This window comes from Stylophora pistillata, chromosome 10 (assembly GCF_964205215.1).
Source record: "Stylophora pistillata chromosome 10, jaStyPist1.2, whole genome shotgun sequence".
Lineage (NCBI taxonomy): Eukaryota > Metazoa > Cnidaria > Anthozoa > Scleractinia > Pocilloporidae > Stylophora > Stylophora pistillata.
In genome coordinates, this window is record NC_142528.1 from 22473182 (window position 1) to 22496226 (window position 23045).

The 23045-nt window shown below is 39.0% G+C and overlaps 2 protein-coding genes across 4 annotated transcripts; both read left to right on the forward strand.

The window, feature by feature from the left end:
• The first annotated feature begins 6495 nt into the window (after window positions 1-6495).
• On the forward strand, window positions 6496-9040 carry LOC148722265 (uncharacterized). Its single transcript, XM_088737086.1, has 2 exons — window positions 6496-6951; window positions 7450-9040. Exons 1-2 carry the CDS (start codon window positions 6501-6503, stop codon window positions 7965-7967), a joined length of 969 nt encoding a protein of 322 aa, XP_088593212.1. The 5' UTR covers window positions 6496-6500; the 3' UTR covers window positions 7968-9040.
• An 878-nt stretch (window positions 9041-9918) lies between these two features.
• Window positions 9919-22240, forward strand: LOC148722266 (uncharacterized). Of its 3 annotated transcripts, XM_088737089.1 has the most exons (6): window positions 17131-18738; window positions 19005-19156; window positions 19834-19928; window positions 20248-20330; window positions 20566-20620; window positions 20793-22240. In XM_088737089.1, exons 3-6 carry the CDS (start codon window positions 19845-19847, stop codon window positions 20862-20864), a joined length of 294 nt encoding a protein of 97 aa, XP_088593215.1. In that variant the 5' UTR covers window positions 17131-18738; window positions 19005-19156; window positions 19834-19844; the 3' UTR covers window positions 20865-22240. The 3 variants fall into 3 exon arrangements, with proteins under 3 accessions (XP_088593213.1, XP_088593215.1, XP_088593214.1); XM_088737087.1 differs by lacking the exons at window positions 17131-18738; window positions 19005-19156 and adding an exon at window positions 9919-10097; XM_088737088.1 differs by lacking the exon at window positions 19005-19156 and having other exon boundaries at window positions 17132-18738.
• The last annotated feature ends 805 nt before the right edge of the window (window positions 22241-23045 follow it).

Here is a 23045-nt window from a genome sequence, read left to right on the forward strand (position 1 = left end):
GGATTTCACTTACTTCATACGCAAGGCTAAATGCTATTACACTTCATTTTTTGTTTACCTACTCTTTTAAAAGAAACCTTCTTAATCTGTGTTTTCTGTTATGACGCGCAATTAGAACCGGCTAGAAATATCGTGTTCAGATCGATGTCATACTCATAAATAGGCACACACTTATGGTACACGGGTATGGAGTGATCGTAACATTGTGCCATCGTGATCAATTTGGCTCCAATAATGATCGATGAAGAATTCTTCACGCAGGCATGCAAATCCCGTGATACTAAATCGCTCCTTTGTCTTGCCTAAGATTTTCTTTATGTCAGGATTTTGTCTGCAATAACCTGCCAGCGTTTATGCGGAGAATCCAATCAACTACTTCGGACATTTTCCAGACCTCCCATTACTTAGCAGTGAAAATCGTGTAGTAAGGTTTGGATACGAGGTAAGTGTATGAGACATAATATGTTCGTCCATGATAAATAACCATATTCTGATTGGACAATTTCGAATTTGGTCAATCAAAACTGTTCAATCAGGATGAAGACACATCGTAGAAGAACCCATTGGGAACTAAGACTACGAGCAGTCCTTCGCGTGGAGAGTCCGTCACGAAAGTCAAAGATAATTAGTGATGGTAATTGAACTGAGTGGAGTGCAATTTGGTCTGAAATCATGCGCGAGAGCATACACGTGAGAGCCGATCGGATTGCAAGGATCACAAACGATTTCAAAATGGATGCAATAGTGAAAAAAGAAAAAAAATTATTGCTTAATAGTGCGCCCCGCGAAACTCTTCACCTCACTCCCAGTGTTCCACGTGGCGCGCTTTCTTTTTAACATGTGCGATGGACTCTACCGAAAAAGAGGAACTGCTCGTATTCTAATAAGAACTCAAACTTTAAACACGAAATGGGCCTGAAGCGCGAGATAAGGCGAGCCACAAAGAAGCGATTGCAGTACTTTGAATTTGACTCACTGAGAAGTTTTCTAGATAAGCCATAGAGCGAACAAGTGTAATCCCGTTTTGTATTAGTTTACTTTCGAAACTTAATCATCATATAAAGGGTGAACATAAACCATAGGTATAAACCAAGAAAAGGAAACAGAAAAATTGAATGCTAGCAGTTGAGAAACTTTGGGATTCTTTTAAAAGAACACAGCTTATATTTTTACCTATTTTGCAGTGACTTGTATCTAAGGCCAAAAGATGACTGGCGGGTTTTTTCAAAATACATGGAAATCAAAATATATGAATGAAAGAACGGTGAACCGACGAAAGTCGAAAGGAAGACTTGCCTGTTTTTCTGGTCATACTACCCAACAATTTCTCACTAGATAAGTGATATAAACATTTGGAACAATTTTAGTGAATGAAAAGTTGTATTACCACAATTTGGAATGAGGAAGAGGAAATCATTTGCTAGATGAGAAAGTTGATTTCATGGACAAAACATTTGACACGTCGCATCAAGCAGCACAAGCGGAAGTTGAACTTCACGCATGCGTCTATTGAAATGTGTCTTCAGTTTGTTTTACGTGCTGAGATTTAGGAATCACGTGATCTCGGGCGAGTCAGTTGTACAACTAGCGTTTTATTGAAAAAACAAACGTCCCATTGAAGACATATGTACCATTAATTTTTATGGGTGTACTCCGAATCAATCTTCACTTTCAAGACTTACTTGTAGATCCAAGAAGAAACAAACAACCAGCCGACTTAACTAAGACTTAAAGTATTTTCTATTAAAAAACAACGTTCTAGTTCTGGTAATTTTTCAGATGGATAACTTGAAAAGCAAGATACCACGCGCGACAACCCCAGCCACGAATCCCCAGCAGTACTTATCGCAAACATCTCGCCACCCTCGCGTAGCGACAAGCACTTCTAAAAGAGAATGTTCCACGGGGAATCGGCGTGCGCCCTGTTTTAAACGTTAAGCAGTTTTCTATGATTTCGGTCAATTTTGGGTTCAAATCATAGCACAATTATTTCTATCTCCTGTGGAAACCAAGGTAGCCATGGAATAGTAAGCCTGAGTTTTCTGTTCGGAAAGACTTGCTATCGCACGGAACTAAGAGGCTCTTTTCGTTGAACACCCTCTTCTAATACAGCAGGCCTTATGAATAACTAGAGTTTAACTTCCTTGTAGCCTTTTTTCGGGGTTGTCAATGATAAATGTAGGAGCGAAGCAACAGAAAAAAAAATTAACTTGGCCAATATCCAGCCATCTTGACCTCACGCTTGGTTGATAACGCACGTATAAACCACCCTTGCATTTGCTCAATCAGTACCTATATAGCTCAGATCAGAATTGCACAAATCGCACTCGTCTTGTGTAGTTGTACCACCATGAAAAAGAAATGTGTGAACGACGAATAGAGGTGAGGTGAACAAAAACGTCGGTGTGTTTAGCTTAAGTGACACATTCCGTAAACTTCCCGATCAGCGTTTGCTTCTACCGGCTAATGAAGTATTCAAGTTTGTTAGGAGGGACAACTGATTTCAAAAACCTTACCGCGTATAGATCGCACTCTGCAACTTCTACATAACCAGAGATCACAGCCTTTCTGAGAGGACATTCATACTGATTTCCTAATGGAAAACAATAAATCGACCCTTGACATACAAACGTATTACAAAGAGACAGAAATGTGATTCATAACTTTTCCCAAACAACTTTTTCAACAGTTTTAATCAACACGATTTCAAGCGCATTTATATCTGGTTAAATCATAGATAATTAGACTGACCTGTTAACAGATTCCGCAACACAAAATAACACAACTAAGCCAATTAATGTCAGTTAGAGTCCCAAACACAACGAAACACAGCTATCAAAGATTCTGTTCTTCTTTTGTAGCTCTAATATCAAACTGCAAATTATATCGCGAGTAGAGAAATAAACAAAGGAGTTCCTTTCTGAGTTGAAATGGAGTCCATCAGAATCGTTAGGAAATGAGGCTGGTCCCACAAACGGGCGACGATATAAAATGACATCTTTTTGTTTTTATCTGAGAGAATGAAAAAAAATTACATAATAACAAGAATGAGTAGCGCCATCGACGAAGATGTAATTTCTATTCAAATAAAGATCGTGCAAAGAAGCCTTTAAAAAAGGCTTTGGTGCAATGGGGAAAATGTAGACAACTTGCCATGTAATAATCAGCGCGAAATAGCCCAGCTAATGCACTTAAACGAAAGTTGGACTCAACATCACAACTTCACCTTCAAACGATGAAGAGTGGTGCGCAACAGCTGAAAAACGCATAAACTCGCTCAGTCAGAATTTTTCTTGTTTTCCTGTTCCGAGGTTTTCGTACATTCACTCACCTAAGTTCATGGCTCCTGTCAATGCTGATTAGCAGCTTTCGTCGTGTTCTTGTGGTATCTTGTCTCTCTTAAAAAAGATACTGTTCAGATCAATGTTATACTCATAAATAAGCACACACTTATGGTACACGGGTATGGAGTGATCGTAACATTTCACCACCGTGATCAATTTGGCTCCAATAACGTTTTGCTGATTAGCAAAACCTTGCGTCGTGTTCTTGCGGTATCTTGTCTGTCTTTATTTCTTTGTTCCCAGGTAGTTTAAGAAACCTCGAAAATAGAAATGAAATCAGAGCGCCATGACAGCGGAAAAAACAAACAAGAGAATTACTGGAGTTGGGACCATCTCCGTGACTTGCTACTCATCTGGTTTTTTAGTTTACTTATGTCAATTAATGTGGTGCGCGCACTCTTGTGGCTAAGCGGTGGAATAAATTAAGCATACCAATGGTGCAGATCGTGAAGTATTCGCGATTTGGATCGTAATATGCTATAAATTTCCTCTTTCTCCCAACCTATCAGATTTCAAGGCTCGTTTGAAGAAACTGATCAAGTTGCAGGAAAATGGACGAAAAGTTTCGCAAATTTTTACAGACCATCTCATTACTGGATCAATAATATGCATGAAAAATTACTCACTTCTGATTGTTAAGATAGATGCAGTTTTCAAGTAATTCAGTGCAGGAGAGAGTTAATTCAGTGTAGAAGAGGGTTAATTCAGTGCAAAGAAAGTAACAAACCAGAGACTTCGAGTTTCACCAAAACGTTCAATAAGGTATGCAAATCCTCAGCTTCATTCTCGCGGTGTGGTATGGAAGGAACATAAGTATCCCGCTATACCTTATCCCGTGTCTCCGTACCCCCCCTTCGACTCCTTACGTCTTCCCTCCCCTCCCCCGATGTTCAAATTCACTCGATAGACCAGACGCAGTCGTGCGTGATTTTTTAGTTTGTTTAATCTCTCTTTCGCTTCAGCAGGGACACAATTAAGCTGTTGTGAGATTTATATTCTGAAGAAAGGTTAACTAATGATAAATCAAACGATTCGTCAGCACATGTGTGCGTGAGCATCTGGAAACAAAACAACTGTGAATTGTCAAGCCGACGGCAAATTCAGTTCAGCTCAAGGCGAAATCTCTCAGTCAACATTCACTGGCAGATAAAAAAAAAAGAGTAAATTAAGGTAACTGTGTCCTTCACCGAACTTTAGATTCCCAAGACACTAATTACACATTGCATCTCCTGACATTCGTTTTTAAAAGAGAGGTAGTGAGATTAGAAAGATCAGCGCTCTGGTCAAAGGAATTAGTTTTGGTAACTCTTTCTCAATTCTTCATGCGAGGGTGACATTGCATACCTCTTGTAAAGTAAGTAAAGGATTTAAAAAAATTAAAATAACCAATGCTTAGCAACTTCATCCCAAACCAAGGAAGTGGATCGGAATTTCCTCTCCGATGCATATTCCCTTCAATATCTTTAACCATTAATAGCAGTCGAATGAAGAAGAGTTCAAAGGGAAACTTCCTATGGAAAGGTAATCTCTTGATCTCTCTCGCTACGCTATTCACCAATAGAGGCATTTTCTTGGTAACCAATGAACTGTTTCTCATCATTGTGACTGGCATTTACTGACAGCAATCAATTCTTTAGCTCATTAAGAAAAAGATGCAGGTCTGGGCACATTTTCGCCCGATGACGCATTCTAAACTCCAGACTTAACTGAACGTTATTTTGCCTCTAAGAAACATTTTCGCTTCAGCGAAATACTTGCGCTGCGTTTCAATAACTCTTGTGGGTAAACAAAGCTTCACAACGGTTGCTCAAGAACGCCTCAAAAAGCGCAAATTTCGAAGATGACAAAGATGCTGATTCGATCATTGACCATGCGTTTATTGAAAATAGATTAATTACAGATAAACAATGGGCTTACGGGAGAGGATATTCTACAGAACTGTTGTTAGTACATATGACAGAAATTTGGAGGAGTGCCATTGATTCAAATAAAGTTGTCGGTATAGTGCTGGTAGATTTCCAGAAAGCGTTCGACTGTGTCTCCCATAATGTGCTATTACGTAAATTAGAAAGTAATTTTGGAGTTAATAGAGTGCTGCTCGACCGGCTGCGCAGTTACCTTGACAATAGAAAACAATATACTGTCCCAAATGGTATGGCATCAGATCTTAACACTGTTAAAGCTGGAATACCGCAGGGTTCCGTTCTAAGCCCGACTTTATTTTCTCTTTTCACAGGTGATTTACCTGAAGCTATGACTACTGCGACAATCTACATGTATGCTGATGATACCACCCTATATTGCATTGGCGATTCTATCGACACAGTAATTTCTGAACTTAACAAAGCTTTAGAAGAGCTCCTTTACTGGTACAAAACAAACTCCCTTGTGCCTCATCCAAAGAAATGCGAAGCAATGATCCTCCATCGGGGAAGATTCACTGGCCCATTGAAAGAGTTAACGTTGGCCCAGCACACCATCAAATGGGTTACACACTCTCGTCTATTAGGCGTATTGATAAATGACCAACTAAATTGGTCTAAACATGTTAGTGTTGTTAAAAAAGGCTTTGTGGATAAGTTAAACTTGTTAAAACGTAGCAAATTTCTTCCAAAGAATATGTTATTAGACTTGTATTTTAGAGTTATTATGCCGTCGATCGTATATGGAATATCAGTATGGGGAGGTCTCAGAAATAAGGAAGGTTTTAAGGCATTAGAAGCACTTCATTGTAGAGCTGCGAGAATTATCTTTGACCTACCTTGGGAGATGTCTAATGCTGATGTTATGAAAAAGGCTAATTGGTCCCCTTTAGCCTTTATGTATAAAATTAGCTTAGCTAAGCTTATGTATAAAATCCACAAGAACCTGACTCCAGACGCTATGTCAGCTATTATTAAGAACAATGATAACATCAAGTGATATCAACTTAGGAAGAAACTGAAAATTGATGTTCCTCGTTTTAACACCTACTACATTATAGACACCTGGTACGATATTTTCAATGGCATCTTGGACAAGCCCGCACCAGCTAAAACAAAAAGAATCAAGAGAATTAGTCAGCCTTAATGGTTTACTGGCGATCTAAATGACGAGATCAAGAAGAGAGATTGTCTCCTTAGAAAGGCTCGAAACTCAAGAAATCCGGGGGACTGGATGCTTTTTGGTGAAGCGAAAAATAGAGTTACCAAGTTCATAAGAAATACTAAGAAAGCCTTCTTCAAGTCTCGGGTTGAGGAAAATCGGAATTGTCCAAAGAAACTATGGTCATTGATTAGAGATCTCACAAGAGATTCGCAAGGAAAGGATTGTCATGTTCGAGAGCTTGATGAAGACGGGGAAATTGTCACTGAAGACATTCATATTGCCGAACTGTTTAACTCAACATTTGTAAATCAGGCCACAAAAATATTGGATTCCGCTGATTCATGTTTACCAACTGAAACCATGTCTTCCATTTTAAAGGAAACTAAGGACATCGAATACGCATTTGAACTTCCATTTATCTCCCCTGTGAAGGTTTTGAAAATGCTGCAGGAAATGCCTTCTAGCAAAGCGACAGGAGCGGATAGTCTTGGCATTCGAGTGCTAAAGATTGCTGCGCCAGGTATTGCCAGCTCGGTTACGAGCCTTATCAACTATTGTATTTCCACTCACAGTTTTCCGTCAAATTGGAAAATGGCAAAAGTCACACCAATTTTTAAAAATCAAGGCTCTAAGACTGATAAACAAAATTATCGTCCAATCTCGGTACTTCCCATTTTGTCAAAGATCTACGAGAGGCATATATATGATTCATTGTACGCGCACCTGTTTAGAAACGGCCTTCTGTATGGATTACAGTCAGGGTTCCGAAAGCATCATTCAACTGAAACTGCCCTTGTTCGACTCTTGGATCAGATCCTCTTTGATATTGACTGTAATAATGTAACTGGCCTTGCGTGTATCGACTATAGTAAAGCTTTTGACCTGATAAATCATGATATTCTCCTTGCTAAACTGAAAATCTATGGTGTCGATGATGGAAATCTACAATTGTTTCGGAGCTACTTGGCTGACCGTCAACAATATGTTAATATAAATGGGTACACTTCATCCCCACTAGGTATCACCCATGGTGTTCCACAAGGAAGTATTTTGGGCTCCTTGCTGTTCCTGACTTTCATCAATGACCTCCCACAAGTGATCTCAAACTCTACTGTGGATGTTTATGCCGATGATACTACCTTTTCCTCTAGTGCTCATTGTACTCTGGGGACAACGGCAGTTGAAGCAAAACTTCAGGAGGACATTGACAATCTTTGCGCATGGTCTACTCAAAATCGCATGGTCTTAAATGCCGTGAAAACCAAATCTATTCCGGTAACTGGCAAGCGTCTTAAGTCACGTGTAGCTGACCCTAGTTTGAAGTTGCAAGCAAATGGAACAGCTATCGAGCAAGTTATACATCAGAAACTGCTTGGGGTTACAAATGATCAAGAACTAACTTTTAAGGAACATATAGATAAACTTTGTAAGAAGCTTAGCAAAAACATTGGCCTACTGAAAAAGTTGTGTACTTATTTACACATTGAGGAAAGATTTCTCTTCTATAATGCCCTTATTAAGCCGGTCATGATGTAGGGTAGTATAGTTTGGACCTATTGTTCTAAGGAAGATCTCATGAGAGTGTTTCGGTAGCAGAATCATGCAGCACGTGTAATATTAGGTACAGGTATCAGATCAAGAACTGAGGAAAATTTTAAGAAACTAAATCGGATCCCATTCTATGATGAAGTCAAGATAAGAAAGTGCGTGTTAATCTATAAGGCACTGCATGGGGAATCCCCTACATATATTGAAAGTACTTTAACTACAAATCACTCCCTGCATGGCAGAGAGACCAGGCATGGCCAGTATAACCTAATCTGTCCCAAGTATCGAAATACTACTGAGGTAGGAAGGTCTTTCCAAGTTAGTCGTATTAAGTTATGGAATAGTCTTCCAAATGAGCTTAGGAAACAACGTAGCATCTCCTCTCTTAGGAATGATTTGATGAATTATTTTATAAATTCTTATAGCGACATTGATTCTTTTGAAGCTGTCTGATAATCTAGTTTTATTGTATTTATAATCTTTGAATAGTTACATTGTTCGACTAGTTAGTTCTATTTTTAATCTCTATGGCTTAGAATGTATTACTTACTAACTTTAGTTTTGAGAGCCACTGGTTTATCAGCGCAAGCTGTTATGTGTCTACCCTCTTTAAATAAAGTCGATTATTATTATTATTATTATTACATGAGGAACTCTGTAGCTCGTAGAGGAGCAATAGTTTGGAACACGTTGGTTCCTCAACTTAATGACGATGTAGACAATGTTAAGAAATATGCGATTATAGCAAGACGATCTAAGGCTTTGCTACACCTTGATTTCGACTGTATCTCCCCTCAAACATTAACCAGAAGGGAGGAAGACTTTAAGTATAGTTAGTGTTAATAATTAGACGATATTAGAGTACCACCTTGCTTTTTAGAATTTTAAGTTTTTATCGTCTTAGACTTGTAAGTAGTAAGTAGCGATATGATTTTAGCTGGGTATATCCTATTTATTCTCTAATTCATTAATTATCTTACTTAATTATTAAGACACAACCCACAAGCGAAGTGTCGCTTTAAATACTTATCGTGAATAAATAAAGATTATTGATTGATTGATTGATTGATTGATTGATCATCACTGAAAGATTAAGTGATCGAGAGGGAACTTCCCGAACACGCAGCAGAATTATGAAGGTTACATCCACGACGTTTTCTCAAAAGCGTACTGCTATTGACATCGCTAAGGTCAATGACGCAGTTTTATCACCATCTTTAAGCTGAAACGGCCACTTTACTTTCTCAGACTGCAACCGGATTTTATTGACTGTAAGTAGTGGACAAGTAACTTCTGTGGTCCTTTGGCTGAAGCGGTTCATGAAGAAGGGAACTGAACGATTTTGAAGCGCAGTGAAGTAAAATTAAAATTCTACCAGGGGTCATGAATACATCGAAGATTGGGAAAACAGGAACTTTTCGCGGTGACGGTCAGCGCATCATTCTTGTAATTACCGCTAGAAAAGGACATTATTGTCGGTCCCAGTTGACAAATTTGTGCAATGAGCGACTCCATCAGCGCCAGCGAGAGTACTCTGCGCGAAGACTTCAAAATACCAGTGACAAACGGAAACTATGGCACCAATGATATAAAGCCAGTCGCCGCCATTATGGAAAATACTTTTTTTGAATCTTATCTTTGGCGCGAAATTTTTGCTGGCAGCCGTACGTGCGCCAGCTGGCCGCCGCCAATTTTAAAATTTCGAATGTCCAACCGGTTAGAAGCCGAACCAGAGCCCTAGGCCTTCGAAGTGACAGTGCTTGTGGCATTTCTCGATAGCTTCAAAGTCTTCAAGTATGTGGTAAGTTGGGATTTTACTACCTTTATGACTTTTTCTTTATAATCATAAGATCTTCCTTCACTTTCACGTAAAGCGTGTGGTTTTGGAGTCTATTCAAGGACGAGTTTCACAAAGGCATGTAGTGGTTCTGTTCTGTAGTGGTTCTGTTCAGTAGTGGTTCTGTTCTATAGTAGTTCTGTTCTGTGGTGTTTCTGTTATTATAATTTTTATCTATTACGTTTCTCACCATCACCTTATGAGTGTTCTTTTACCTTTCAAGCCTTTCTGTTGCAAAAATAAGCCGGTACCAAACCGCAGCGAAGATTCAGGAAATAAACGCTTGTAAGTACTCAGGATTTATATCATGATACTAATTCGGGTTTTATGGCATTTTTCTCTGGTTATTTTCAATTTTAATTCTCCAAAAGTCAGGCAAGTGCTTCTCTTGCCTTTCATGTCTTCCTGTTAGATTTTGTTGTTGAACTTTTGACCATTTTTAAACGAGAATGTATCCCCTGTCTCTACGCTGATGCATCTGTTTCAGTAACTGATTTCGTCGACGCTCACGCATTCTTTAATGTACCCAAGCTTAAGCTTTACATCCAAACAGCTCAACCAAGTAACCTAGTACAGCTGAAAAGTTTTTTATTCTGCAACAAAAAAAATCTGAAAAAAAGAATCATGTAAATCTATTAAGTGTCACATAACACAGGAAGAAGATGGAGTGCATTTAACAATCACTTTTCCTTTTGCGGTTTCCATTTACTTTCAGTGTTTCGTAATACTTCCACTTTGAGGAGTTTTACCTCAGTCAAACTGAGAAGAAATGAAAAGAAAAACAAAAACAAACAAAACAAACAAACAAATACAAAACAAAACAAAAATTGGGCACACGAACTACACCTCAAACAAAATTCATATTCATCATGGGCCACGAGGTTCAAACTGTCGGGGAAGCATAACCGAACAACTATGCTATAACCAAACGCTAGGAAAAATTTATACTGAGGTCCACGTTGTCTGATCTCATTTCATTATCAAGACCCAACTGAGAGAAGAAAGGGACAAATATTATAAATTATGATGATGAAATACTGACGCACACACCGTTTTGCATTCGATGTAGGATCTTGAGAGATGGCGGCCCAGCAAATGCAGAGGGTCTATAGATCCCAGTTTCCACAAGATGGAATCCCAACCGCCTTAGACTTTGAGAGAAAGGTGAATCTGGTCTCCCTGAAAAATAAATTAATATCAAAAAGTGTTGAACTACTCTTATCACATAAAGGAAGAGCCGTCTTCAGTTCATGGTCATAAACCATTAAGTTCAGGCTTTGTCAGGTCACAGTTTAAGTATAATTACATTGTGGTTGATGAAAGTGGGAAAAAGAGGGTTTCAACGTCAAATTCGAATTCATGACGGCAAACTAGTTAGAAGCAAGTGAATTAAAAGCCTACTACTTCTTAGTGAAGATACTGCGCGCGCCACTATCCTCTTCCTTTTTCCTCCAAAATCTTTCATCATTTTTTACTTCATCAGGGCTTACATGAGACAAGGTTCACTGAGACAGGAGAAATAGTCACCCAGAGCTCCACCGTGAAAGTAAATTACTTTGAACCATATGACCCATCCTGAACGAAGTCGGAGGATTAAATAAAGTAATCTGCATTGTTCCCAGTGTTTAAAGATGATAAACCAGACTGGATTGTTACTCACTATATGGTTTTGTAGCTCATAGTAGTTATCACTACAATCAAAACCGTGAGAAATGTTTTGAACGCGAAATAAAACCTTTTCTTTTTTAGAAACTGCGGGTTTACATTGCGACCACGTGGATATCGCATGTTAGCTTCTAATCAGGTAAGCGTTACCTGGAAAGCTGGAAGACGATCTCATACTTATAGCGCAGCGCCCAGACCCCCTCCCACTGTTATCACGGTAGTTTGTTTCCAAGTTTTTTCTTGTTTCTTTTATTACCTTGTCGTGTACAAATGTCAAAACGCTACGTCAAAGAACCACCAAATCGAAAGCAAAACTTTCAGCCCTCTACAATGAGGGTTATTTATCAATGTACTTTAAAAAGTACTTATTTAGTAACTTTTCATGTTTTTTTCCGCTGGAAACTGATCATGAAAGAGTAAACTTAAGCGTGCAGACATCAAGGAATACCCCCACGCAAGGAAATGATTATCACCCAGAGTGCCAATTGTTCTTGACACATTCACTTCTAGTTCGAGAAAGTCTGTAGATCTGTTGAATAGTGAGTTTTAAGGCCTAGACGCTGAGAAACTTCCAGTCATTGACTCCTTTGAACGCTGCATAATGCGTATTAGTAATATCGATGTCATTAGCCAAGTGACTCTTTATCAATCAGAAGTAAAACGAAAGCCAATCCTGACGCGATAACCAAGGCTGTTTACACGGCTGTGGTTCACTGACTCATAATACTTTTATCAAATTATCATTTCTCTTATGCGTGTTTATCTTAGATAACATTTTGCTCAATAGAATCAGAGAAACCTTGTATGAAATACCTAGAGATTCAGTTTGTAACAAAAACAAAGTGTGCACAGCGTTAGCGCTATTTATTAAACAAATAAATATTATCATAGACAACCCATTCTCTTATGCGGTAAGTGATAAAAATCTTTCAATATTCTCCCATTACGTTGTTTCAGCGCTAAGTGGCTGATCACGTTTACCAGCGGGTTTCTGTCGGTTAACGTGTTTCTTTCATCCGTTAACTAACGGAGCCAGCCCATAAATAGCCCATAAATAGCCCATAAATAGTATCATATTTGCAATTGAACGCAATGGTCCGCATCAATATTTCTATGTCACGGGACTCCCTTATGGTTTAAAGTAAACATTTGTAGCTACAGCCTGTAGTAACAAAATATGAATAAGTAATGAAGACAGTGAACTTCACATGCTACTATAATCATCTGCGGGTAAACTTAGCCATCTTGACCTCGCGCTTGGTTAATAACGCCTATCTACAGCTCCTTTGCATTTGCTCAGTCAATACCTATAGAGCTCAGACCAGAATTGCACGAATCGCACTCGTCTTCTGCAGTTGTACCTCTATGAAAAAGAAATCTGTGAACGAAAACGAATAGAGGTGAGGTGAACAAAAACGTTGGTGTGTTGAGCTTAAGTCACACATTCGGTGAACTGCCCGATCAGCGTTTGCCTCTACTGGCTAATGGAGTATTCAAGTTTTGTTAAGAGGGACAATTGATTTCAAAAGCCTCCCGTATAGATCGCACTCTGCAACTTCCACAGGGTTCGTGACCACAGCCTGTTTGAGGGGACATCCATATTCATTTTCCAAGCGTATTCGCAGTCTTCAATACAGTAAATCAACCCTTGAGATGCAAACGTATCACAAAGAGAAGGAAATGCCATTTAGGAACTTTCCGCGCATAGCTTTTTCAACATTTAATTAACAAGCACAGCATGGCTACATCTGGTTAAATCATAGATATTCAGACTGTCCTGTTTACAGAGTCCGCAACACAAAATAACGCGATTCAGCTAATTAATGTCAGTTATAGTCCGAAACATAACGAAACTCAGCCATCAAAGATTCTGTTCTTCTGCTGTAGCTTCATCATAAAACTGTAAATAATATCGCGAGTAGAGAACAAAAATAAAGGAGTTCCTTTCTGTTGAAATTAATGCCATTAGAACGTTAGGAAATGAGGCTTGTCCCACACACGGGCGACAAAATAAATAGACACCTTTCTGTCCTTCAATCTAAGAAAATGAAAAAAAAAAATTCAAAATAAGAAGAATGAGCAGTGCCATCTACGAAGATGTAATTTCTATTCAAATAAAGATCGTGCAAAGAATCCTTTAAAATAGGCTTTGGCGCAGTAGGGAAAATGTAGACAATTTGAAATGTAATATTCGGCGCGAAATGGCCCAGCTAATGCTTTTAAACGAAAGTTTGACTCAAGAACACAACTTCACCTTCAAACGAAGGAGATTAAGAGCGTTGCGTAACAGCTGAGAAACGCATAAACTCGCGCAGTCAATTTTTTCGTATTTTCCTGTTTCGAGGTTTTAGTGCACTCACTCACCTGTCAATGCTGATTAGCAAGACTCCCTTTCGTCGTGTTCTTGTGGTATCTTTTTCTTCTTTATTTCTTTGTTCCCAAGTAGTTTAAAAAACCTCGACAATAGAAAAGAGATCAGGGCGGCGATGACAGCAGAAAAAACACACAAAAAAATTACTGGAGCTGGAATCATCTCCATAACTTGCTACTCGTTTGGTTTCTTCCTTACCGCACCAAAGAAATACCTGGTTTACTCGTGGCTCATCGGTGCGATTAATTAATTCACGATTAGATCATGAAGGACGACTGCTTCTGAAACCTGAAATGTCACTATCAACAGATTGTACCGCAGCATCAATATATTTTAGATGCCCTGGTGTTATACTCTAAATTACCTCTTTTTCCATTCAATCAGGTTTAAAGGCTTGTATAAAGAAGCTAATCAAATTGCAGAAATATGTAGGAAAACTTTGGCAACTTATAGCAACTCATTACTGGATTAATAAAATATCTGTACAGATTAAAAAGTAAATCTGTATTTGAGCGACTGAATTTGTCTATTTCAAAATGGATTCGATTTAAGCAACAGATGTATAAGTGGGGTGCGCCCACAATCAGTTTCCATGGACCACATGGCTTATGAAAAATAGAACTATTCATGTCATGTGCACAAGACTGTGAAGTTTTTTCGTCGGGTTGAAACAATTCGGAATTCATTATATTTTAATCACGATGACCGCGAGTTGAAATTTTCTTCCCTTTTTTTTTCCATGTTTAGACTATTCTTTTGTAAAAAAGATATTTGCCTAACCTTTTAAATTGAAGCGAGCAAATATGTTGTAGGGACTTTTCTGTCGGTTAACGTGTTTCTTTCATCTGTTAACTAACGGAGCCAGCCCATAAATAGCCCATGAATAGTATCATATTTGGACGCAACGGTCCGCATCAATATTTCTATGAAATGAACTTCGAACCCAAATACTTCGTGCATTGTGTAATTCACACTTGACATGGCGTTCTTAAAACCAACAGTTGAAGGGAAATTAAGCTGTGAATCCGTTAATGTGACGTTCTAAGATGGTAGACACTGCCATTTTTTAAAGCTCCACTGTCTACTCTAATTAAAACTGAAAGGATAGTAAACTTGTTCACGTCTTCAAATTAAAAAGAAAACAGGCAAAACAAAACAAAATATATAATTATAGACATGACTGAATACATTCAAATTATGACGACAGATCCTTCCAGAGCTCTTGCTCATCAGCATGCACATCTGAAAACTGAGACAACTTGTTTTTATCAACCGGATTGATGATGTAAATCACAAGGAACAAGGACTCGGGGAGCATGATCTTCGAGAGAGCGCATAATTTGTGGCGGTGAAAACCAGTCCTTACAACTCGTAGTATTTTTACAGGGCTAGCGCTGGAAAGGGGAAGGAAAGGAACACAAGCGAGGATTTCACCTAGTTAATACGCAAGGCCAAATGCTATTACACTTTCTTTAATGTTCGCCTACTCTTTTAAAAGAAACCTACTTTGTCTGTGTTTTCTGTTATGACGCACAATTACAACCGATGGTAAATATCGTGTTCAGATCAATGTTATACTTATAAATAAGCACACACTTATGGTACACGGGTATGGAGTGATCGTAACATTTCACCACCGTGATCAATTTGGCTCCAATAACGTTTTGCTGATTAGAAAAACCTTGCGTCGTGTTCTTGTGGTATCTCAGTGTCTGTCTTTATTTCTTTGTTCCCAGGTAGTTTAACAACCCTCGACAATAGAAATGAGATCAGGGCGCCGATGACAGGGGAAAAACACACAAAAGAATTACTGGAGTTGGGACCATCTCCGTGACTTACTACTCGTATGGTTTGTTTAGGTTATTTATGTCAACGTGGTGCGCGCACTCTTGTGGCTAAGCGGTGGAACAAATTAATCGCACCGACGGCGCAAATCGTGAGGTATTCGCGATTTGGATTGTATTATGCTATTAATTGTCTCTTTCTCCCAGTCTGTCAGATTTCAAGTCTCGTTTTATGAAACTGATCAAATTTCAGGAAAATGGACGAAAAGTTTCGCAGCTTTTTGCAGACCAGCTCCTTACTGCGTTAATAAAATATTTGCACAGATTAAAAAAAAGTCTGTATTTGAGCGACTGAATTTTCCGATTTCAGAATGGATTCTATTAAGCAACGGATGTGTAAAAGACTGCGAAATTTTATTCGTCAGATTTAGTTCTCATTACCCTACATAAGAGAAGAATTCATTTTATTTTAATTGCTATGACCGCGAGCGGAAATTTTCGTCTATTTCATTTTCTTCCTGGTTTAATCAAATTCGTTGTAAAAAGGAATATTTATGGCTGAGAATAAATGCCTGGCAGCCGAGCACGGTCTCAAATTGACTAAATGCTTAGCAGTCAGAAATTTTCACAGAACTTCCACTGAGAGGTTCCTTCAAACTTCTTAAGAATATCAGATGTTTATTTAGAACTGTCAAATGGGAGGTCACGTTAGTTTTGTAGAATGTTGTATTCGGGACCAATGTGGCGTAACAATAAGGGTCAGCTAAGTCAGAACTGCTTCAAGTTCAGAAAATATGGAGGGAAACAAAACAGAAAACCTCAGATAAACCTATTGAGAAAATGCGATGTTTGTTAGAACTTAAGATGGCTTTATAAGGGCGAATAAGCTGATGATCGCTTCAATTATTTTTAATTGCAAGATTACTGTGTATTTCACCAAAAGATGAAAATACAAACATAGAGCCATAATCTTCAAAAGATAGTTGCCATGATCAAGCATGCGCCTTAACGAGCGACTAAATCTGCAACAGCCTAGGCCTCCTAAACGTATGAATCATTTCCTAACTCCTACTGCAAGGCTTACGCTCTTGTCCATCCAGTGATAGATTATGGCGCTTGCATTTGCAGCGACGTTTCTATTTTCTGCTAACTAGAAGTGCCAGTGTACATCACTCGTACGTCCCCCTTACGAGTTCATCTGATTAAGCGCGTTTATTTTTATGACTAAGAGGAAATTATATTCATTGCAAAGGCTTTTCACTTGCCTCGTTTTAAAAGAGGCTTCGAGTTTCACCAAATCGGTCAATAAGGTATGCATAACCTCAGCCTCACTCTCGCGGCGTGGTATGGAAGGAACACAAGTATCCCGCTATACTTATCCTGTGTCTCCGTACCCTCCCTATGACTCCTTACCTCTTCCCTCCCCTCCCCCGATGTTCAAATCCACTCGATAGACCAGACGCAGTCGTGCGTGATTTTTGAGCTTGTTTAATCTCACTTTCACTTCAGCAGGGACACTATTAAGCTGTTGTGAGATTTATATTCTGAAGAAAGGTTAACTAGTGATAAATCAAACGATTCGTCAGTATTTGTGTGCTTGAGCATACGGAAACAAATTAACTATGCAATTATCAAGCGAAATGCAAATTCAGTTCAGCTCAAGGCGAAGTCACTCAGTCCACATGCAGGTAAAAAAAATTACTAAATTAAGGTAACTGTGTCCTTCAACGAACTCTAGATTCCCAAGACACTAATTACACATTGTATCTGGTAGCATTCGTTTTTAAAAGAGAGGCAATGAGAAGGATCAGCGCTCTGGTCAAAGGAATTAGTTTTGGTAACTCTTTCTCAATTCTTCATGCGTGGGTGATACTGCATACCTCTTGTGAACTAAAGAAAGGATTTAAAAAATTAAAATAATCAATGCTTAGCGACTTCATCCCAAACCAAGGAAGTGGATTAGAATTTCCTCTCCGATGCATAGTCTCTTCGGTATCTTTTAGTCATTACTGTAGCAGTCGCATGAAGAATAGTTCACAGGGAAACTTCTCACGGAAAGGTAATCTCTTGATCTCTCTCGCTACGCCATTCTGCAAACGAGGCATTTTATGGGTAACCAATGAACTGTTTCTCATTTTTGTGATTGACATTTACTGACAGCAACCTATTCTTTAGCTCACTGAGAAAAAGATGCAGGTCTGGGCACATTTTCGCCCGATGACGCATTTCAAACTCCAGACTTGACTGAACGTTATTTTGTCTCTAAGAAACATTTTCGCTTCAGCGAAAGACTTGCGCTGCGTTTGAATAACTCTTGTGGGTAAACAAAGCTTCACAACGGTCGCTCAAGAACGTTTCGAAAAGCGCAAATTTCGAAGATGACGTCATAATCACTGAAAGATGAAGTGAACGAGAGGGAACTTCCCAAACACGCAGCAGAATTATGAAGCTTACATCCATAAAGTTTTCTCAAAAGCGTACTGCTATTGACATCTCTAAGGTCAACGACGCAGTTTCATCACCACCTTTAAGCTGTAACAGCCACTTTACTTTCTCAGACTGCAACAGATTTTATTGACTGTAAGTAAAGGACAGGTAACTTCTGTGGTCCCTTGGCTGAAGCGGTTCATGAGAAGGGAATTGAACGATTTTGAAGCGCAGTGAAGTAAAAAAAAACTCTACTAAGGGTCAGGAATACATCGAATATTGGGAAAACAGGAACTTTTCGCGGTGACGGTCAGCGCATAATTCTTGTAATTACCGCTAGAAAAGGACATTATTTTCGGTCCCAGTTGACAAATTTGTGTAATGAGCGACTCTATCAGCGCCAGCGAGGGTACTCTGCGCGAAGACTTCAGCATACCAGTGACAAACGGAAACTATGGCACCAATGATATAAAGCCAGTCGCCGCCATTATGGAAAATACTTTTGAATCTTATCTTTGGCGCGAAATTTTTGCTGGCAGCCGTACGTGCGCCAGCTGGCCACCGCCAATTAAATTTCGAATGTCCAGCTGGTTAGAAGCCGAACCAGAGCCCTAGGCCTTCGAAGTGACAGTGCTTTTGGCATATCTCGATAGCTTCAAAGTCTTCAAGCGCGTGGTAAGTTGGGATTTTACTACTTTTGTGACTTTTTCTTTATAATCATAAGATCTTCCTTCACTTTCACGTAAAGCGTGTGGTTTTGGAGTCTATTCACGGACGAGTTTCACAAAGGCATGTTGTCAAACGTGGTTCTGTTCTGTAGTGGTTCTGTTCAGTAGTGGTTCTGTTCTATAGTAGTTCTGTTCTGTGATGGTTCTGTTATTATAATTTTTATCTATAACGTTTCTCACCACCACCTTATGAGTGTTCTTTTATCTTTCAAGCCTTTCTGTTGCAAAAATAGGCCGGGACCAAACTGCAGCAAAGATTCGGGAAATAAACGTTTGGAAGTACTCAGCATTTACTTCATGATAGTAATCCGGGTTTTATGGCATTTTTCTCTGGTTATTTTCAATTTTAATTCTCCAAAGGTCAGGCAAGTGCTTCTCTTGCCTTTCATGTCTTCATGTTAGATTTTGTTGTTGAACTTTTGACCATTTTTAAACGAGAATGTATCCCCTGTCTCTGATGTATCTGTTTATGTATCTGATTTCGTCGACGCTCACGCATTCTTTGATATCCCCAAGCTTATGCTTTACATCCAAAACAGCTCAACCAAGTAACCTAGTACGGGTGAAAAGTTTTTTACTTCTGCAACGAACAAAAATCTTAAAAAAAGGATCATGTAAATCTATTCAGTGTCACATAACACAGTAAGAAGATAGAGTGCATGTAACAATCCCTTTTCCTTTTGCGGTTTCCATTTACTTTCAGCGTTTCGTAATACTTCCACTTTGAGGAGTTTTGCCTCAGTCAAATTGAGAAGAAATGCAAAAAAAAAAAAACAAACCAAAACAAAAATTGGGCACACGAGCTACACCTCAAACAAAATTCATATTCATCATGGACCACTGTACTAGGCCACGAGGTTCAAACTGTCGGGCATGACCGAGCAACTATGCTATAACTGAACGCTAGCAAAAATCTACACTGAGGTCCACATTGTCTGACATCATTTCATGATCAAGACCCAACTAAGAGAAGAAAGGGACAAAAACTATAGATTATGATGATGAAATACTGACGCATGCACCGTTTTGCATTCGATCATAGGATCTAGAAAGATGGCGGTCCAGCAAGTGCAGTTGGTCCATAGATCCCTCTTTCCGCAAGGTGGAATCCCAACCGCCTTAGACTTTGATAAAAAGGTGAATTCTAGTCTCCCTGAAAAATGAATTAATATCAAAAAGTGTTGAACTCCTCTTATCATGTAAAGGAAGAGCCGTCTTCATGCATGGTCATAACCGTTAAGTTTAGGCTTTGTCAGATCACAGTTTAATGATAATTACATTGTGGTTGACGAAAGTGGGAAAGTGAGGGTTTCAACGTCAAATTCATTTAAAAAATCGGCAAGCTAATTAGAAGCAAGTGAATTAGAAGCCTACTACTTCTTAGCGAAAATACCATGGGCGCCACTATCTTCCTTTTTTTTCTCCAAAAACTTCTATCATTTTTTTACTTTATTAGGGCTTTCATGAGATAAGGTTGTCTGAGAGGGGAGAGATAGTCAGCGAATGTTCGCAGCAAAACAACTTACGCATCCACACCATGTAAGTAACGATCCAGAATGATTTTACTTGGAACCATGTAACCCATCATGAGCGAAGTCGGAGGACTGAACGAAGTAACCTGCAATGTTCCCGGTGTTTAAAGATGATAAACCAGACTGGGCTGTTACTCACTCGATAGCTTTGTACCTCTCAGTAGTCATCCCTACGATCAAAACCGTGACCGTGAGGAATGTTTTGAACGCGAAATATGACCCTTTTTTATCTTTTTTTTTAGAAACTGCGGGTTTACACTGCGACCACGTGGAAATCGGATTTTAGCTGTTGATCAGGTAAGTGTTAGCTGGAAGACAATGTTCTAACGCAACACCCCTACCCTCCCTTACCTTACGCCAAAGAACCAACAAACCCAATGCAAAACTTTCAGATATCTACGGTGAGGGTTAGTTATCAATGTTCTTTAACAAGTGCTTATTTAGTAACTTCATGTTTTCTTTTCGGCAGGAAACTGAAAGAGTAAACAATAGTGTACATACATCAAGGAACACCCCCACGCAAGGAAATGATTATCGCTAAGAGTGCTAATTGTTTTAGATCATTCGCTAGTAGCTCGAGAAAGACTGTAGATCTGTCGTATTGTAAGTTTTCAGGCCTAGACGCTGAGAAAATTTCAGTCATTCATTCCCATGAACGCTGCATAATGCTGATTAGTAAGATCGATGTCATTAGCCAAGTGATTAATAGACCGCGCCACTCTTTATCAATCGGAAATAAAACGTAAGCCAATCCTGACGCGATAACCTCTACATCCACGGGTTGTTTACACGGCTCTAGTTCACTGACTCATAATACTTTTATCAAATAATCGTTTCTCTTATGTATGTTTATTGCAGATATGATTTCGCTCAATAGAATCAGAGAAACCTTGTATGAAATAGCTCATGATTCAGTTTGTAACAAAAACAAAGCGCGTACAGCGTTAGGGTATAATGATTAAACAAATAAAAATTTAATTAACATAGACAGCCCATTCACTTATGCAGTAAGTGACAAATAGTTTTCAATTCTTCCATTACGTTGTTTCAGCGCTAAGTGGCTTATCACGTGGCTTATTACGGGTTTCTGTCGGTTAACTTACTTCTTTAATTTATTAACTAAGGGAGCCAGTCCATATTAAAAATAAACAGTAACATATTTGCATTTGAACGCGATGCTCCACATCAATATTTCCATGTCACGCCGTTGCTCAAACGGAAATAACCGGGACTCCCTTACGTTTTAAGTAAGAATCAATATAAACATAGCTAAAGCCTGTATGCAGTCAAAATATGAATAATTTGGATATATCAACAAAGTTGAAATGGTAAATTGGCCACCGTAACGATTACAAAAGCTGACGTTTCGAACGTTAGCCCTTCGTCGGAGCGAATAGAGGAATTGTGGGTTGTGTGTGCTTTTAAAGGCAGACACAACCCATTTTAAAAGCACACACAACCCACAATTCCTCTATTCGCTCCGACGAAGGGCTAACGCTCGAAACGTCAGCTTTTGTAATCGTTACGGTGGCCAATTTACCATTTCAACTATGTTGATATATTCAAATTATTTCGTTACTCCCACCGACGCAGCCCCAAACAGTTTCTTTCGAAACTATCAGCCTTTATTCAAAATATGAATATGTAATGAGAAAGTGAAGTTAACGTGCCACTATAATCATCTGCCGGTAAGCTTAGCAAGGATTCTAGAAACTCGAATACCGATTAAGCTTATTTTAGGCTTAAACTCTCTCAAATCAGACGTAATATTTTCACAAACGGCAGTTTGATTTGTTAGTTATGGATCATATTCTATGCTTCCGAAGCGTTTTTAGATACCGAAAGGGACAATCCCCTATCCCACAATGCCGTGTAAAACATATCATGCACCTAAATAAATCAGTATCTTTAATCATACTGTCTTTGAAAGCTGTGAGTGGGTGTATAAAATGCATTCGTTTAGGGCCGAAAGGGACAGCCCCGTATCCCACAATGCAGAGTAAACTTATGATTTCATGCATCTGAAAAATTCCGTCTTTTTAATTAGGGACTTTAAGCAAACCACGACGGCTACGGCAACGAGCACGTGGAAAAACGATAGATCTAATTGGCAGAACAATAGCCCAGCACGTGCGTTTTAAAACTTTGTACATTTCTTAGCCGTCCTTTGCGAAACAACAACGTGAAATCACCAAAATCTGCGTCGTCTGCAAAGCGAAACCGCGGCGGCAAATTATTTTAATTTACATGTGGAAATCAAGCCTGCTTTTATGCGTTATGTTGAGTTTGAGGTCTGGCGCCCTCTGAGACGGTAAACACATGCAGCCATTTTGGAAATTCTAACTAAAAGTAGAAACTCATTTTTTAATCGACGTCTTCTGTGGCGTTGCCGTCCTGACTGCTTAAAGTCCCTAATGACACATTTGAAGGGTCTTTTTCACTCTGAGAGGTTTGCCTACTGTGTCCTTTCAGTCTCGCACACGCTATTTTTCCCCAGTGTAATCTACAAAAAGCAGATGTGTAAGAGTCGACGATTACAACGTGTTTTGGTTGCTTGCTGTAGAGTGTGATGCGAGGTAATTACAATTCAACATGTAGACGATTTGCATTTAATTAGCGGATTCAATAAACTTTTAGGGCTCTGTCTCTAGAGTTGCTCTAGACGAAAACATGATCTGAAGATCATATTCAGTTTGTCTAAAGCAATAACAGTAAGGTTAAT

Coding starts and splice junctions, on each gene's coding strand:
- LOC148722265 (XM_088737086.1), top strand. CDS start 6,501: ATGCTTTTTGGTGAAGCGAAAAATAGAGTTACCAAGTTCATAAGAAAT. Junction 6,952..7,449: donor GCTAAAGATTGCTGCGCCAG/GTATTGCCAGCT, acceptor CATCCCCACTAG/GTATCACCCATGGTGTTCCA.
- LOC148722266 (XM_088737087.1), top strand. CDS start 10,016: ATGAGTGTTCTTTTACCTTTCAAGCCTTTCTGTTGCAAAAATAAGCCG. Junction 10,098..19,833: donor CGAAGATTCAGGAAATAAAC/GCTTGTAAGTAC, acceptor ATTCGATCATAG/GATCTAGAAAGATGGCGGTC. Junction 20,621..20,792: donor GGATTTTAGCTGTTGATCAG/GTAAGTGTTAGC, acceptor TCTTTTCGGCAG/GAAACTGAAAGAGTAAACAA.